General features: G+C 42.8%; 1 protein-coding gene across 1 annotated transcript; it reads left to right on the top strand.

Annotated features, from left to right (window-relative positions):
- Positions 1-690: 690 nt before the first annotated feature.
- NQO1 (NAD(P)H quinone dehydrogenase 1) lies at positions 691-13,212 on the top strand. Its single transcript, XM_061387766.1, has 6 exons — positions 691-862; positions 7,975-8,139; positions 8,248-8,378; positions 10,565-10,678; positions 11,335-11,436; positions 12,295-13,212. Exons 1-6 carry the CDS (start codon positions 856-858, stop codon positions 12,598-12,600), a joined length of 825 nt encoding a protein of 274 aa, XP_061243750.1. The 5' UTR covers positions 691-855; the 3' UTR covers positions 12,601-13,212.
- Positions 13,213-16,189: the final 2,977 nt, after the last annotated feature.

Here is a 16,189-nt window from a genome sequence, read left to right as displayed (position 1 = left end):
CAATTGTCCTAAGTAGGACTTTGGATAAACAGCACTACACTCTTATCTGTCTTGGCTGGTCTTTAAGTGCTTCCCCTGATGATGATAACAAGCCTTGGACTAGCTCTTCAGGAAAAAAAGCTCTTCTCCTGATTATGAGAAGGGGTTTGCACCCTGGATCTACATTCTAGGGGGGGAGCCCCAAACCCACCCCCCGGCCCCAGCAAGTGTAAAATGTGAACCTTGCAAAAGCAGGAATAAATTCATTTCTCTAGAACCAAGTCTCCCAGGTCATCTTAGCCCTAGAATCCTAAGTCTAGTCACAATGACTCAGCGAATCTGAGTCTAAAGAACTGCAGTCCTTCGCCTTCCTCTCTCAGACCGGCCCATTCCATTCAGAGCCATTCCCCGGGGCTAGGAGAGGGCCTGGATAGCGTGCCCAACGGAACCCCGGACTCCATCGGACACTTCCTCCTTTTGTCCCAGGGTGGTTTCAGAACAGGGTCCAGAAGACATGCCTCCCACACCCACCCAGACCGATGGGTTCCTAACTCCCTATCCCCTAGGAACCCTTCTTCCACAAGGGTCCTTATGCCTCCACTCAGACTGCCAGTTCTTCCTAGAACCTCAGCCAAGGCGTGCTCCGCCCTGCACCCCAGGGCCTGAGCGGCGGCTCCGCCTTTGCTGGCTCCCTACTTTATGGGCCGGGCCAGCTTGACTGGGTATAAACTAGCAGGCGCTCGGTGGCGGGCAGCACCGGTGACGCCTTCTAGATGGCAGCTCGCTAAGCAGCCTGAGGGTCTTGCCTTCCACCCCTCCCCAGCTTGAGTCACCCGGGCAACCAACAGACCAGCCAATCAGCGTGCCGCCGGAGCCATGGCTGGTGAGTGTCCACTCCCCGCCCTCCAACCACTCCAGGAGCCTTGCTGTCCCCAGCAGGAGGTTGTAGTTTTCTTCCTCGACTTAAAACTGGAAACGTGGAGGCATTAGAATCGCTGGATGAGCCCTGACAGATGCCGGGAGAGGAGGGGCTCCTGTTTCTACCCCACCCCCAGAAACTACGATGGGCGGTTAGGAGAGAATTGACCTTGGAAGCAAAAGGTTCCTTCCCTCTAGGGTCAGAATCAGCCGTCAGAGACCAAATTGGCCCACTTGCACACCCTGCTTAACCTTAATAGTATTTAAAATCTTTTGGAATAAGTTGCTAACATTTAAAATAAATATAGGCAATTTCACTTAAAAAGGTGGATTCCCAACTTCTGGAGGAAAACTGGAAGATCTGGCGGTGGGGGTGCTTGAGCTGGGGAAGCTGCTTCCTTTAGTTTGATGGACATCAGACCCAGCTCCAGGCTGCTGGGCTAGGAAACTTTTCAGACTGTGACCCTTGGAGTGGGCAAACCTGATCTGGGTGCTCCTCTAGTGACAGAGCCTCCCTTCTCCACCGTCAACCGTAGGGGGACCTTGGAGGCCACGACTTGAATCTAATGTGTGAATGGCCTTTCACACATGCTGGATCAGCTGCAACACCTGCTGGGGCTGGAATCCCTGTTTTCCAGAGAGCCTTACTCTGAGATTGGATAATAAGCTAAAATCTTGATACCTATTTCCTTCCTAGAAGGCAGAATTCTACCTTTTTGTAATTTCCCTCCCTATGAACCTAGTTCTACCTTCTGAAAACACACACACAAACACACAAACTTATCTTGCTAAAAGTAAGTGGGTGAGGGAAGACATTGCTTTTGGAGCTGACAGACTACTTAGGTTCTCAAGAGAAAAGGGCTAAGCTAAGCTGGGGACTGGAAGCCCACCCAAGGTTTCAGGGCCTAAGGGGTAGGCCTAAGGGGTAGGCTTGGCTGACAAGGCTTCTGCCTGCAGATTAGTGGCTGTTTCCCTCTAGGTTATTTGTACCTCAGCTGTCTGGAGGGGATCAATACCCCTCCTGAAATACTAGGGCAAGAACTATTTCCCCATTCTCCAATCCTATAGAATGTTCTGTATCTATGTGTAACAGACCCCCCCCCAAAAAAAAAGGGGTGGGGGTTGGGGGAGCTAGTGAGGGAAAATGGGAAGATTTAGATCTTGTATAACTAGTATTAAGCTTCCTAGGTAGCGCAGTGGTAAAGAATCTGCCTGCCTATGCAGGAGATTCGGCTTCAGTCCCTGAGTAGGGAAGATCCTCTGGAGTAGGAAATGGCAAAGATTTGTTTTGTGTTGATATATCCCAAATGCCTAGAGAGGTGCCAGGTGCATCCTAAGTGCTCAGTAAACCGAGGTGGGGAGGCTGGGTCCGTGAGAACATTAGCATTTCAAGGTGGGGGAAAGAAGGGTGGCTGGTGTGGATGTGGATTGGAAATAGAAGGTGTAGGATGGTGGGGACACAGAGAAATGAGGACGGACTGGGAGCATATTGCTTAGGGATTGAGACCTGAAAAGGAACTGGTGCAGGGTGAGAGAGGCATTAACAATATGTGCTTAGCTATGTTACATACTCACTTCTAGCAGATGGGTTAATCACGAGCAGGACAAGCAAAGTGAAGTGAAGTCGCTCAGTCGTGTCCTACTCTTTGCAACCCCATGGACTGTAGCCTACCAGGCTCCTCAGTCCATGGAATTTTTCAGGCAAGAGTCCTAGAGTGGGTTGCCATTTCTTTATACTGAATGGTAAATTAGAGGTACTGATAATAACCCTATTTGTCTTCCAAGACTCAGCTCAAATGCAGCTCCTTCTCAAGGCCTTTCCGGAGGGGCTGGCCCTGAAGTGAACAGTTTTCCTCTGTTAGTTACTTGTGTATATGTCTTATGCCTTTCTTTGAGTAAATTCTGATAAAGTCAAACTTGTGTAGCTAGTTAAATGGCAGGAAGGGAAACTGAGCCCTCTAAGTCCAAAAAAACTCAGATTTGGCCATGGAAAATGACCTGAAAACTGGAGAGGTGGGCTTATCTCTTGCTTTACCCGTACCTCTAGCAAATATGCACAACTGTTCTATTGATTGCCCATTTATAACCTTTGACCATTTTTCTACTGGGTTGTTTTTAAGAAATCTATATATTTCAGATTTTGAGCTCTATTTGTTATATTTCTTGTGAATATATTCTTCCTGTTTGAGTCTCATCTTATTTTTTTTTTTTATTTTTGAAGGTAACAGTCATGGCTGTACTGTAGTTAGTAGATGTAAGCCCTTTGAAAGCAAGAGATTAGATGTCTTGACTTACTCATTTTCTGGGAATCACCTTTATGTTTTACTACTTATAAAATGTTTGTTAATGTTGGTAAGAAGTGAAACTATATATATATGTAAATTTAAAAATTAAAATATACATATGTAGGTAAGAAGCCATGAGAATAAAAACTGACAAAGCGGTATTTAATAAACTGATATGACTAATGTAAAGATAAATCACAAAGAAAACACATGTTAGAGTTTAATATACTCACGTTGCTCTCAGTAGTGTTCAGTCCATGAGTTGATAAGAAATTGGGTGGGAATTTGTTGAAGCAGCCTCAGGAATTCCTTTCCATTTTCCCAGGCTACCTCAGAAAAAACTAAATCACTTCTGTAGCATTTAAATCATCACCAAATTTATACCCCACCGAATCTGAGTTTATGGAGCCCAAAAGGCCAGGCCAAGCTTGGGAATCCTCTTTTTTGACAAGCAGGAACCTAAAACTTACACATGACTGAGTTTAAGCCAATGGGAGATGCCTACGCCAGGTGTGGTTAATACTGAAATCAGGGAGAGGACTAAAGGCTTACAGGTGCCTTAATTTTCTTCAAACAATACTATAAGAAGTTGCAGGTGTACTCTCTCCTCAGTTCCACCCACAGTCACTGCTTTTAAAGAGTAAGGTATAAAATTGTAGCTCCAATTTCGGGAGGATGGTGGTGGTGAACTTCCTTTCTCTGGTACTCTTCCCCATGCCCTGCATGTTGTTGTGTGGATTTCTCTCTATATATATTTTCAAGTTATTCCAGCTTCACCACTTAACAGGTAAATTTGGGTAACTTGCTTAAAGTTTCTGTGCCTCAGTCTTCCCATCCCTAATGATATTAATTCTGTTTACCTCACAGGGTTGCTGTGACAACTGAAAAAGAATACAGAGTACTTAGAACAATGCTCAGCATGTAGTAAGCACCCTTTACATGCTCTTGTTGCAGAAGCAGGCATGTTCTAATGACTTTATTAACACAAAAGATGTCCAAGAAAAAGCTCATCTTCCCCTCTGCGTCTGCCCCCTTGCCACCTCTTGCTTGCCTAAGAAAACTGTTAACAGTGTCATGTGATCATGCCACATCTTTTTCTCTTCAGAGCAATAGACTGCAGATCTACCTACAAACATGGAGTTTCTTTCTTTATAAAAGTAGATTCACATTCACGTTAAAAAGATTTTTAAAATGTGGACTATTTTTTAAAGTTTATTGAGTTTGTTAGAATATTACTTGTTTTATGTTTTGGTTTTTTGGCAACAAGGCACATGGGATCTTAGCTCCCCCACCAGGCACTGAATCCACAGTCCCTGCATTGGAAGGAGGTCTTAACCACTGGATCGCCAGGGAGGTCCCCATTTTAACATTTAATGATATATCCCGTATATCTTTCAGGGTGACAGTATATCAATACATGCAGCAAACTCATTCTTGGTAACAGCATAATATTCTGTTCAGTTCAGTCACTCAGTCGTGTCTGACTCTTTGCAAACCCATGGACTGCAGCACACCAGGCTTCCCTGTCCATCACCAGCTCCCGGAGCTTACTCAAACTCATGTGCATTCAGTTGGTGATGCCATCCAACCATCTCATCCTCTGTCGTCCCCTTTGCCTCCTGTCTTCAATCTTTCCCAGCATCAGGGTCTTTTCAAATGAGTCAGTTTTTCGCATCAGGTGGCCAAAGTATTGGAGCTTCAGGATCAGTCCTTCCAATGAATATTCAGGACTGTTTTCCCTTAGGATGGACTGGTTGGATCTCCTTGCAGTCCAAGGGACTCACAAGAGTCTTCTCCAACACCACAGTTCAAAAGCATCAATTCTTCAGTGCTCAGCTTTCTTTATAGTCCAACTCTCACATCCATACATGACTACTGGAAAAACCAAAGGTTTGACTAGACAGACCTTAGTCTGTCACTGTTTCCATTGTTTCCCCATCTATTTGCCATGAAGTGATGGGACCAGATGCCATGATCTTATTAGTTTTCTGAATGTTGAGTTTTAAGCCGACTTTTTCACTCTACTTTCTCACTTTCATCAAGAGGCTCCTTAGTTCTTTGCTTTCTGCCATAAGGGTGGTGTCATCTGCATATCTCAGGTTATTGATATTTCTCCCGGCAATCTTGATTCCAGCTTGTGCTTCATCCAGCCGTGTTTCTCATGATGTACTCTGCATATAAGTTAAATAAGCAGGGTGACAATATACAGCCTTGACGTACTCCTTTTCCTGTTTGGAACCAGTCTGTTGTTCCATGTCCAGTTCTAACTGTTGCTTCTTGACCTGCATGCAGATTTCTCAGGAGGCAGGTCAGGTGTTCTGGTATTCCCATCTCTTTCAGAATTTTCCACAGTTTGTTGTGATCCACACAGTCAAAGGCTTTGGCATAGTCAATAAAGCAGATGTTTTTCTGGAACTCTCTAGCTTTTTCAATGATCCAGTGGATGTTGGCCATTTGATCTCTGGTTCCTCTGCCTTTTCTAAAACCAGCTTGAACATCTGGAAGTTCATGGTTCACATACTGTTGAACCCTGGCTTGGAGAATTTTGAGCATTACTTTGCTAGCATGTGAGATGAGTGCAATTGTGCAGTAGTTTGAGCATTCTTTGGCATTGCCTCTCTCTGGGACTGGAATGATGTGAGAGTTGGACTGTGAAGAAAGCTGAGCGCCGAAGAATTGATGCTTTTGAACTGTGGTGTTGGAGAAGACTCTTGGGAGTCCCTTGGACTGCAAGGAGATCCAACCAGTCCATCCTAAAGGAGATCAGTCCTGGGTGTTCATTGGAAGGACTGATGCTGAAGCTGAAACTCCAATACTTTGGCCACCTCATGCAGGGAGTTGACTCATTGGAAAGACTCTGATGCTGGGAGGGGTTGGGGGCAGGAAAAGGGGACAGAGGATGAGATGGCTGGATGGCATCACCGACTTGATGGACATGAGTTTGAGTAAACTCCGGGAGTTGGTGATGGACAGGGAGGCCTGGTGTGCTGTGATTCATGAGGTTGCAAAGAGTTGGACACGACTGAGCAAGTGAACTGAACTTGGGGGGTGGATTTTAACTCTTTTTGGTAAGAGTTGTGAATATCTTCTCCTGGTTGTCTTTTGACTCTGTTTCTGGAAACTTTCATTAAACACAATTTTTAATGTTTCTGGGGCTTTATCTGTCAAGCTTTTCCTTCATGGGTCCGGGTTCGATGCACGATGCTGGGTGCTGGGGGCTGGTGCACTGGGATGACCCGGAGGGGGGATGGGGGTTCAGGATGGGGAACACGGGTGTACCTGTGGTGGATTCATTTTGATATTTGGCAAAACTAATACAATATTGTAAAGTTTAAAAATAAAATAAAATTAAAAAAAAAAATAATTAAAAAAAAAAGTAGCCTCTATCCAGAGGTTATACAACTTCTCCCTTTCGTCCCATACTTTTTAAGGTTTTAAAAATAACATTTCTTAAAAGTTAACATATGCATAATAGGAAACAAAAAAACACAAGAAGCAAAAAAAAAAGTTATCCCTAATCAGTTTACCTTTTGATGTGTCCTTTCTAGGTCCTATTTGCATATTTATCCAATTAAACATGCATTTTTTTATAATTAAGATTATACAGTTATGTGTCATGCTTTTTTCACAAATCGTGAATATTTACCATTTCAAAGTCCCAAAGCTATGAGTATTCTGATAACCAATGATACACTACACCAACTCAATCTAGAAGAGAAAAATGTAATCCTGCCTTTCTTGGCAACAGAAATTTCATAAAAGACAAAAATGACAAGCCTCTAGATAAAGGTATTAGCAGAGTTTATAATTTAAATACTGTGGTCCCTTGATGTTTAATTAAAAATGAGACATAAAGCAGAGTACATAGAGCATCCCATACTAGCCTAATAGTTTCAGTTTTTAAAATTTAGATCTTTAATCTGCCAGGAAGTTGTTGCTGTGTGTGGTAAGTGGGAAACTTGTGTTGAATGTTATAGACACACTGGAAAGTGCACAAGTTCTAAGTGAAGTTTCACCAACTGAACACATGCTTGTATAATCTGCATCCATTTCAAGAAATAGAACAGGGGACTTCCCTGGTGGTCCAGTGGCTAAGACTCTGCTCCCATGAATGGGGTCCGGATTCGATACCTGGTCCAGGAACTAGATCCCACATGCCACAACAATCCTCCAAGCTGTAATGAAGATCATAGATTTCCCAAGTGCTGCAATTAAGACCCAGCAAAGCCAAATAAATATTTTAAAAAATAGAACACAGACAGCACCCCAGGTGCTTTGTTTCCTTCTGGTCATTATTCCCTGATAGAGGATAACCACTGTACTGACCTCCAACACTTTATATGAGATTTCTAAGGTGATAATTTTATGGGGACGACAGAGAATGAGATGGCTGGATGGCATCACCAACTCTATGGACGTTAGTTTGAGTGAACTCCCGGAGTTGGTGATGGACAGAGAGGCCTGGCGTGCTGCAATTCACGGGGTCACAAAAAGTCGGACATGACTGAGCGACTGAACTGAACTGAATTTTATTTTTATGCAGATGTTTGATTAAGTATGCCAAAACGATTTATTAAATTAGCTACTGTTTCCCCAGTGAGTTAAAAATTGCTCCTTTGATCAATGGGACGTATGAGAAAATGTATTTCTGGATGCAGTTGGACGGGTTGCATAACCCAGTGTCTAACAAAGTCACGTCTTCCATTATGGAGCCCAGCTGGGCTCCCCTGCAGCCTGAGCTTTGCTGGTTGGTGACTGATTTTCTCCATGTGCCTTGTGTGTGTCTAAATAGTCAGAAAAGCACTGATCGTACTGGCCCACTCAGAGAGGACGTCCTTCAACTATGCCATGAAGGAGGCTGCCATAGAGGCTTTGAAGAGGAAAGGATGGGAGGTCACTGTGTCGGACCTGTATGCCATGAACTTCAATCCCGTCATCTCCAGAAAGGACATCACAGGTGGGAGCGGCTCTCCCCTTTAATTAGGTCTTTGTGGAACTTCTCCCTTGTGGGCTTTCTGGCCCCGCCTTGGCCCTCTGGCGTCAGCTTCTCTTTTCCTCTCTGCAGGTAAACTGAAGGACCCCGGGAACTTTCAGTATCCTGCCGAGACTGTTTTAGCTTATAAAGAAGGCCGTCTGAGCCCAGATATTGTGGCCGAACAAAAGAAGCTGGAAGCTGCAGACCTTGTGATTTTTCAGGTGTGGTAAGACATCAGAAGGGGTGTTGAGACACTTGTTTTTTTGTCCTAGACCTGACACCTAATTAGCTATGTGCTCTTAGGAAAGTCACAGCCCCTTGACCACACTCTCCTTAAAGAAGGATAATTACTTCAAAGGTGCAGGATTACACAGATTTATAGATGTTATGAAGCTGGCTGTGTATTCTTTGAAAGTATGACTGTGACTGCAGAGATAACATGTGAGCCTTGAGCTCTTTTCCCGAGAATGTTTAGTCTTTTCTTCAATTAGTAATTTCTCATGGAATCATTCACGTTTACAGTTCTCACCCCATCTCCATCAGCATCCTGAAAACAGTTTGTAGAGCGAGGCATAAGAGCTTGACTTCTCTGCGATGGGAGCTCCCAGTGCAGTGTGCACTGCCCTGCTTAATGTGTTCTAGCAGCAAAACCACGGCCTTTCTCCTGGAAGCTGCCTCACCATTAGCAGTCAGTACTGAAACTGGGTATGCTTCTTGCAAGTCACGCTTCCTGACAATGGTGGACTGTAGTCAGTGACTTTGCTGCTACCCCCCGCAACCAGCGTTTCGGTATTAAACATGGAATGTATGCGACCCTGGAAACTTCCTAAGTTTGATACTGGCTGTGATTTTTGTCGTTATTCAATCAGCTGCAAAGACTCTAACCTTTGAAGTCCCTTATTCTACCTGTTGCTATGAATCAAAGCCACGTAACATTAGCCAGTGCCTCAAAGGACCCCTTTTTGGTCTGTATTTTCTACTGTCTTGTTGCAGTACAGCTAAGGCAGTAGCAGTAGCAACTTGCAGTTCTGCTTCTAAGAATCACCGTATTTTATAATTGGAAAGGACGGCCTTTAAATTCAGCTTCTATCCAATGCATATGTTTTCTTTACTACCATACAACTGTATAGGTTGCACACTGCAAAACAGCAACACAAGGAAGGGCAATGTAAACTCCACAGATTTGCATATTTATTATATCAGTTTTGCAACAGATGACAGGAAGAGTCTTATTCCAGCAAAAGCAGTGTGCTAGAAATGATAAGTCTGGCAACATTAAAATAAATGTCCTGAGGAAAGACTGCCCGCATTCATACCAACGTGCCACATGGGCTAGGCCCTGCTCAGCTGTCTCACTTCTCCAAAAGGAACTTGAGAGTCAACTTTTAATATCAAGCAAGCCAACCAATTCTATTTTCAGCCCTGACTGGAGAACATTCACAGGGGACCAAATCTACTTGCTCAAATAACCTACACATCCTAAAAGCTGCACATATGCCCTTCACAATTGGAGCACCTTAAATGTGAGAATATGAGAAGCTCCTAGAGACCCCTCAAGCCCCTCTTTTTATGGATGAGGAAGGGGCTTGTGTTGCAGAGGTCATGCCTCACATTATTGGCAGATTCAGGGTAAGAATGCAGGTCTCATTCTCAATCGTGTCTAAAACTTGACTTCCTTACTCTCTTTCCTGTGGGTCAACCATTCTTCAAAGGGAGAACTACCAAGTCCTACAAATTTCTTCTCTGTCCTAGCTTTTTCTTTTAACCTCTGGGCATGTTCCTGTCATCGTAGCCTTTAAGTGAGTCAAGAAGAAATACTGGTATGGCCTTGCTCGACTTTTACCAGGACAAGAGCCCCAGCATGTCTTTCTTGTGAGAATTCCCTGATGAACCTTAGTTACACTGATCATTTGATAGCATTTTGAGTGGTTCTGTTTATTCTTTTTTTTTTTTTGGTTCTGTTTATTCTAAATGATAAGATTTTACATCCATGAGCACAAGGTACAGGTCTCATATTTGTGATACCACACCCACTGAAGCAAGTTCTTGAGAAAATATTGATTTAGGTGTCACACACTGAGGCCAACTTTGCCTCTAATCCTTGCCATTTAGATTTTGCTGCCAAACGAGATTTCACAGAAACAAGTCTTTATTTCACGTGGCTCTCTTCACACCCACCTGATATTTGTTATTTGTATGCAGGAATAGGAATGTCTGTCTAGCTGACTGACCAAGGGCAATGATTTTTTTTAAAATTTTCTTTTCTTGAATGTTCTACATTCTCCAAGAGGAATGACAGGGCCTGAAGAAAGTTTCCCCCTCAGTGATGTCATGGACAACAGCTAAGCACTGGATCTTCTGTGCTGGGGGTGCTCCCAATCTAACCTCTCTGTCCTCTGTCCCTCAGTTTCCCCTGCAGTGGTTTGGAGTCCCTGCCATCCTGAAAGGCTGGTTTGAGCGGGTGCTCATAGGGGAGTTTGCTTACAAGTATGCTGCCATGTATGATAAGGGGCCTTTTCGGGTAGGTGGATAATTGTTCTTGGTTTTCTTTTTTCTAATGCCTGGATTTTAGAAAGACTCTGTCTAGATGCAGAGTTTTGAGTACAGTTAGATACCACAATCAGGCTCCAGGTCCCTTTGGGAGAGATGTATGGAGATTAGATAAACCTAGAATGGAAAAATACTGAGAGTTAAAGCAGGATGGTGAATGTATCATTATACTATTTTCTCTTTATGTACTCATATGGACTTTATGAACGTGTCCATTAAAAAAAAGGGGTCTGTCTTCACTTTCTAGACACCCAAAACTATACAAGAAGTATTTTTGAGACCTTCTAAATCACAAGCCTCGATACATGCCTAGTACTGTGAAGGGACAGATTTAAAAAACTCTACCTAGGCACCAGCAGTCAGCACTGATTTTGCGTTACTGTGGCAGCCTTCACATGCAAGAGTATGGAATCCTGGGCCTGTCCCTCTGCGTACCACTTTCCAGGCTGGTACTTCTGCAGAGTCATACTGCATGGCTCAGAAGAGCCAACGTTTGAAGTAATACAAGGAGCAGAGCTAGGCAGCAGCGGGTGGAGGGTGGGGACTTTTATATTCTTTTCCCTGGGGCTGTTTCATTAACTTCCTGTCACCAAAGAGATGTAGATGATAATGACTTTTCTTTTACAGAATAAGAAGGCAGTGCTTTCCATCACCACTGGTGGCAGCGGCTCCATGTACTCTCTGCATGGTATCCATGGGGACATGAACATCATTCTCTGGCCAATTCAGGTATCTTGTTTTCAGTGACCCTTCAGGGGGATTAACTGAATTTTCTCTTGGGTCCAAATCCTCCAGATAGCATCTGGAAACAGACCTGAGGTATGAAGATCAAAGAACTATAGAAGGGGCTTCCTTTTAGGACTGACTTGTCTTCCCAGGACCCCAGGCTTGTAGAATAACTCATGTGTGCACATGGTCAAATACCACTCTCTCCTCCTAGCCAGAGGAATAGCATGGATGACTCCCCCAGGTTTGTACAGCCACGTGACTGGCATCTCTCGCCAATCTCCCTGTCCTCCAAGTTGCTGCTACAGTCTCACAGACTATCAGAGCCCAAGAAAAGTTAAGAAATTATTTAGTTCAGCTAATAAAACTGAAGTCTGAAGCAGGTTTTTTTGGCGGTCACTGGACCCTCAGGATAATCTCCTAACGCTGGCAAGAAGAGCATGTGAGGTGGCTATCTACAGAATGAGGGAATCAGTATTAGTAATAATACTTTATGAAGACTCGTCTGGTAATGTGGAGAGGCAAAGAAACGCACCTTTGCAGGTCTTGGCAACAGTCAGCTGCTGAGAAGCTGAAACCCTCCCTGAGGTAACAGAACTTTGGGCACTTCTGGCAGATAGTGCCAGGCTGGCACAGTTTCAAAGGCTTTATTCATTAAGAGAAGAGTACAGCTGAATAGGCTAAAATAGGTAACAGCTAGGTACAGAGAGCACAAGGTGTGAGGATGGAGCTATGAACTAATTCTCAAGGCCTTCACATCAGGGTGTCCTACTGGGAAACCCAGATTAACTTTCATTGTCTGTGGTACAAGGTGTGTGGCGTTTGAGCTGTGACTCACCTCTGTGCTTTGTGTATCCTCAGAGTGGCACTCTGCACTTCTGTGGCTTCCAAGTCTTGGAACCTCAACTGACATACAGCATTGGGCACACTCCCGAGGATGCCCGAGTTCAGATCCTGGAAGGATGGAAGAAACGCCTGGAGAATATTTGGGATGAGATGCCACTGTATTTTGCTCCAAGTAGCCTCTTTGACCTAAATTTCCAGGCAGGATTCTTAATGAAAAAGGAGGTGCAGGATGAGCAGAAAAGTAAGAAATTTGGCCTTTCTGTGGGCCATCACTTGGGCAAGTCCATCCCAATGGACAACCAGATCAAAGCCATAAAATAAGATTCACAAGACCGGACTTCCTTCTAAAAATGTAACCTAATCTTGGTTTCTATTTTGAGCTTCCTTGATTTGCTTTAGTTTTTAAGATCTGTGTTTTTCTTTTTCCACGAGGAATGAACAGTAGAGAACAGACTAAATTCTTACGTTTTTGGATAGCTTTATTAAATAATGTAACCAATTCTTATGACTGCTATCATGGCAAAATCTGATTAGGCTCAAAAGGGCTCTTAGGATGTAAAGCCAGACAGAAAGGTAGAAAGATGCCAGACAGTATTCTTTAAGGCCCTCTACACAATTTAATTCCTCTCTCTTTAGGGATATATTTTTAGGAATAAATCTGGCTAGAGAGCATCCACCTCCTCAATGATCTATTTTTCTTTAATTACCTCTCTGTGGTTTATGGCAGAAGGGAATTGCTCAGAGGAAGAAATGACAGAATCTGTCTGACCTAAGGAACTTGCTTAGTAATTGCTACTCTCTGCTTGTTTGTGATATATATTAGCTTTATTACTACACAGTGACTACCATGCCTATATGAATGTCCTTCTTCCTTCAACTTTTGTTGTTAACACAGATACCTTGAAAAGTTAATAAAAATCTTTTTCACTTCAATCTTCTGATTTAATATCTGCAAATAAACCAAGACATCTGTAACTATATCTGCTATAATGAATGAATTCACAAAAAGAAATAGTACTCCTAATACCTAAAAACAGCCTTCCACAAATAGTACTTCATTTTTTGATCCATATAACTAACCTAGAAATTTTCCCCATATCATTTATAAACTGATGACTTTCAAGGATGTGTCTTGGTTCCATGAATCTGGGGGCAAAATTATAAGCCTAGAGTTTCACTAACTTTGGTGAACCATTTTGGCATTCATAATCTAACTTCCTGTTTAAATGAGGTGCATGTCTACTAAGTGTTGGTATAATCCAAGTTGAAAATGATGAAAGAATGCCCTCTTGTGGTCCAGAGAAAGAAAACAGGAGAAACGATGCAAAGCAAGGTTGCCTCTTACCTGCCAAGCAAATGATGGCGTCAGGCAGGAGAGCCTCATGTACCAGGTGCCAGCAAGCACTGGGTATTCTTTCCACAAAATCCACAATGGCAGATGGCTGGGTGCTTCAGTTTGAAAACATGAAAATGTTTTCTTTTGCCTTTACCTTTATCCTCACTGCAGTTTTATGTAAATTTCTAAAAGTTCCAAATAAAATCCATTTTTATAAAACAAACTCAAATTCACTGGTTTCAGGCAAAAGTGGAATCTACCGGGGAAGGGATCAGAGGATTCAGTGATAAACTGTGGCCAGAAGCCTAAACGGTGACTTGACTTGAGAGCTTGCCCAATAGGGCTGCTTCATTCTGAATGGTAATGGAACCTATTAAGATTCTCTCAGGGGATTTAAAGGACATTTAAGAAGATCCAGGAAGGAGTGCTTAGTTACTAAGTCATGTCTCTTTGCGACCCTGTGGACTAGCTGGCCAGGCTCCTCTGACAATGGGATTTTCCAGGGAAAAATACTAGAGTGGGTTGCTATTTCCTTCTCCAGGAGTCTTCCCAACCCAGAGATCAGGACAGTGGTATAGAAATCAAGAAAAACACGGAATGTAATAAATAAATGCCAAGGGGCAATATTTATTGTGACTTGACTGAATTATCTTGATTAATCAATGGGGCAGGCATTCTTCTAGGCACTGGAAATATACAACAGCAGACAAAATACCTATCCTCATGGAGGTTTGCATTCCATGATAGAAGAACAAATGTCAGTCAGGTGATAAATGCTAGAGAGGAAGAGCAGGTAAGAGGGTTAGAGATGAGATCCGAGTTTTATACAGGGTGATCAAGAAAGATCTAATAAGGTTATATTTGAGCCAAGACTTGATAACATTAAGAGACTGAGACATGTAGATCCCTGAAGTATAGGCAAACCGGGAGTGATGTGAGCACAAACCCATGAGGTAGCAGCATGATCAGTCTGTTTTAGGGAGGGAAAGGAACTTAGTGTGACCAAAGCAGAGAAAGCAAGAGAAGGATGGGTCAGACACACAGCTGGGACAGACCACAAAGGGCCTTACAAGCATTGTGAAATGCAGAAAACAGGAAGTCAGTCACTGGATGGTTTTGAGCAAAGGTGTAACATAGGACTTATGTTTAAATCTAGTTGGTAAGTGAAGAATCAAGTATGAGGAGCAATGAGAGAAGTAGGGAGAATTGTTGGGAAACTCTTATGACAATCAAGGCAACAAATGCTTTGGTTCAAAGTGATAGCAATAGCTGTATTGAGAAGTGGCTGGATTCTGGATATATTTCAAAGGTCAGAGTAACATGATCTGATGACAGACTGTATAAAGGTCAAAAAACACAAACTCTCAGAGGTATTTTGGCTTAAACAACTGGAAGAATGGAGATTTCATTTTGCTCAAATGAGGAAGAATCTGGAAAGAGTACTGGGTGCAGAAGATGGGGATGGGAAGGGGAGAATCAAAATTTGACTTCAGACATGCTATGTCTGAGATGCCCGTTGTGACTGTCAAGTAGACAGTTGGGTAATAGGAACTCAGAGTAAAGTCAACACGTAGAAGTATATAAAGCAGTGTGACTGGATGGGATCAACTGGAAATTAAGTTATGATAGAGAAGAGATCTAATGATCGACTTCTAGAGGTCTCCAACGTTAGAAGGTCAAGATGATGAGAAGAGAAAAGGCCAGTGAAGCGAGAGAGATGAGCGTCGTGTCCTGAAAGCCGAGGGAAGAAAGTGTTTCAAAGACTGTCAAATACTGCTGATAAGCTGAGTGAGTGAAACAGGCATGGGAATTGACTTTTGAGAGGCCATTGGTGGTGCTGACAAGAGCTACTCCTGGAGAGTGGGGTGATAAAACCTGATTGGAATGGGTTTAAGAGGGAATGGAAAGAGAGGAAGTGGAAATAGTGTATATGCGGGATGTGTGGTAAAAGAAAATTGTTTTTTGAGATGAGGAACATTACAGAAAATTCATATTCTAGTGGGTATGAGAAAAGGTTTTGATGCTGGAGAAAGAGGGTAATTATATATATAAAACTGAATCCCTTTGCTGTTTACCTGAAACTAACACAACACTGTAAGTCAACTATACTCCAACAGAAAATAAAAATCAAATAAAAATATGAATTAAATTAAAATTAAAAAGTAAATTACAAATAAAAAAAAAGAAAGAGGATAATTAAAGGACCATGTATTTGGAAAAGCAAAAGGATATGGATCCAGTGCACCAGAAGCAGAAGAACAAAGCAGTATCAGGACTAGTATGACTACTACAGAGTTAACACTTACTAGGCACTTAGCTCCTGTGTACCAGGAACTAAGTAGTTTTATGCTGATTAACTTAGGTAATTTTTATAACAACCCTTAGGGGATCATTCTAGTTTTCCTCCCACTTTATAAAGAAACTGAGGAATGGAGAGGTTAAACCTTTGGTATAGGAGCCAGAACTTTACCCAAGAGGCAAACTCAAGAGCCTATGTTTTTAAATACTATTGTGCCTCAGAACAGGCAGGGACAATGACACCATGAAATAGAGCATAGCAGTAATCAGCTGTCT

The sequence above is a fragment of the Bos javanicus genome, chromosome 18 (genome assembly GCF_032452875.1).
Source record: "Bos javanicus breed banteng chromosome 18, ARS-OSU_banteng_1.0, whole genome shotgun sequence".
Classification (NCBI taxonomy): Eukaryota; Metazoa; Chordata; class Mammalia; order Artiodactyla; family Bovidae; genus Bos; species Bos javanicus.
Note: the sequence above shows the minus strand (reverse complement) of the source record. Positions and strands in the feature narration are given on the sequence as shown.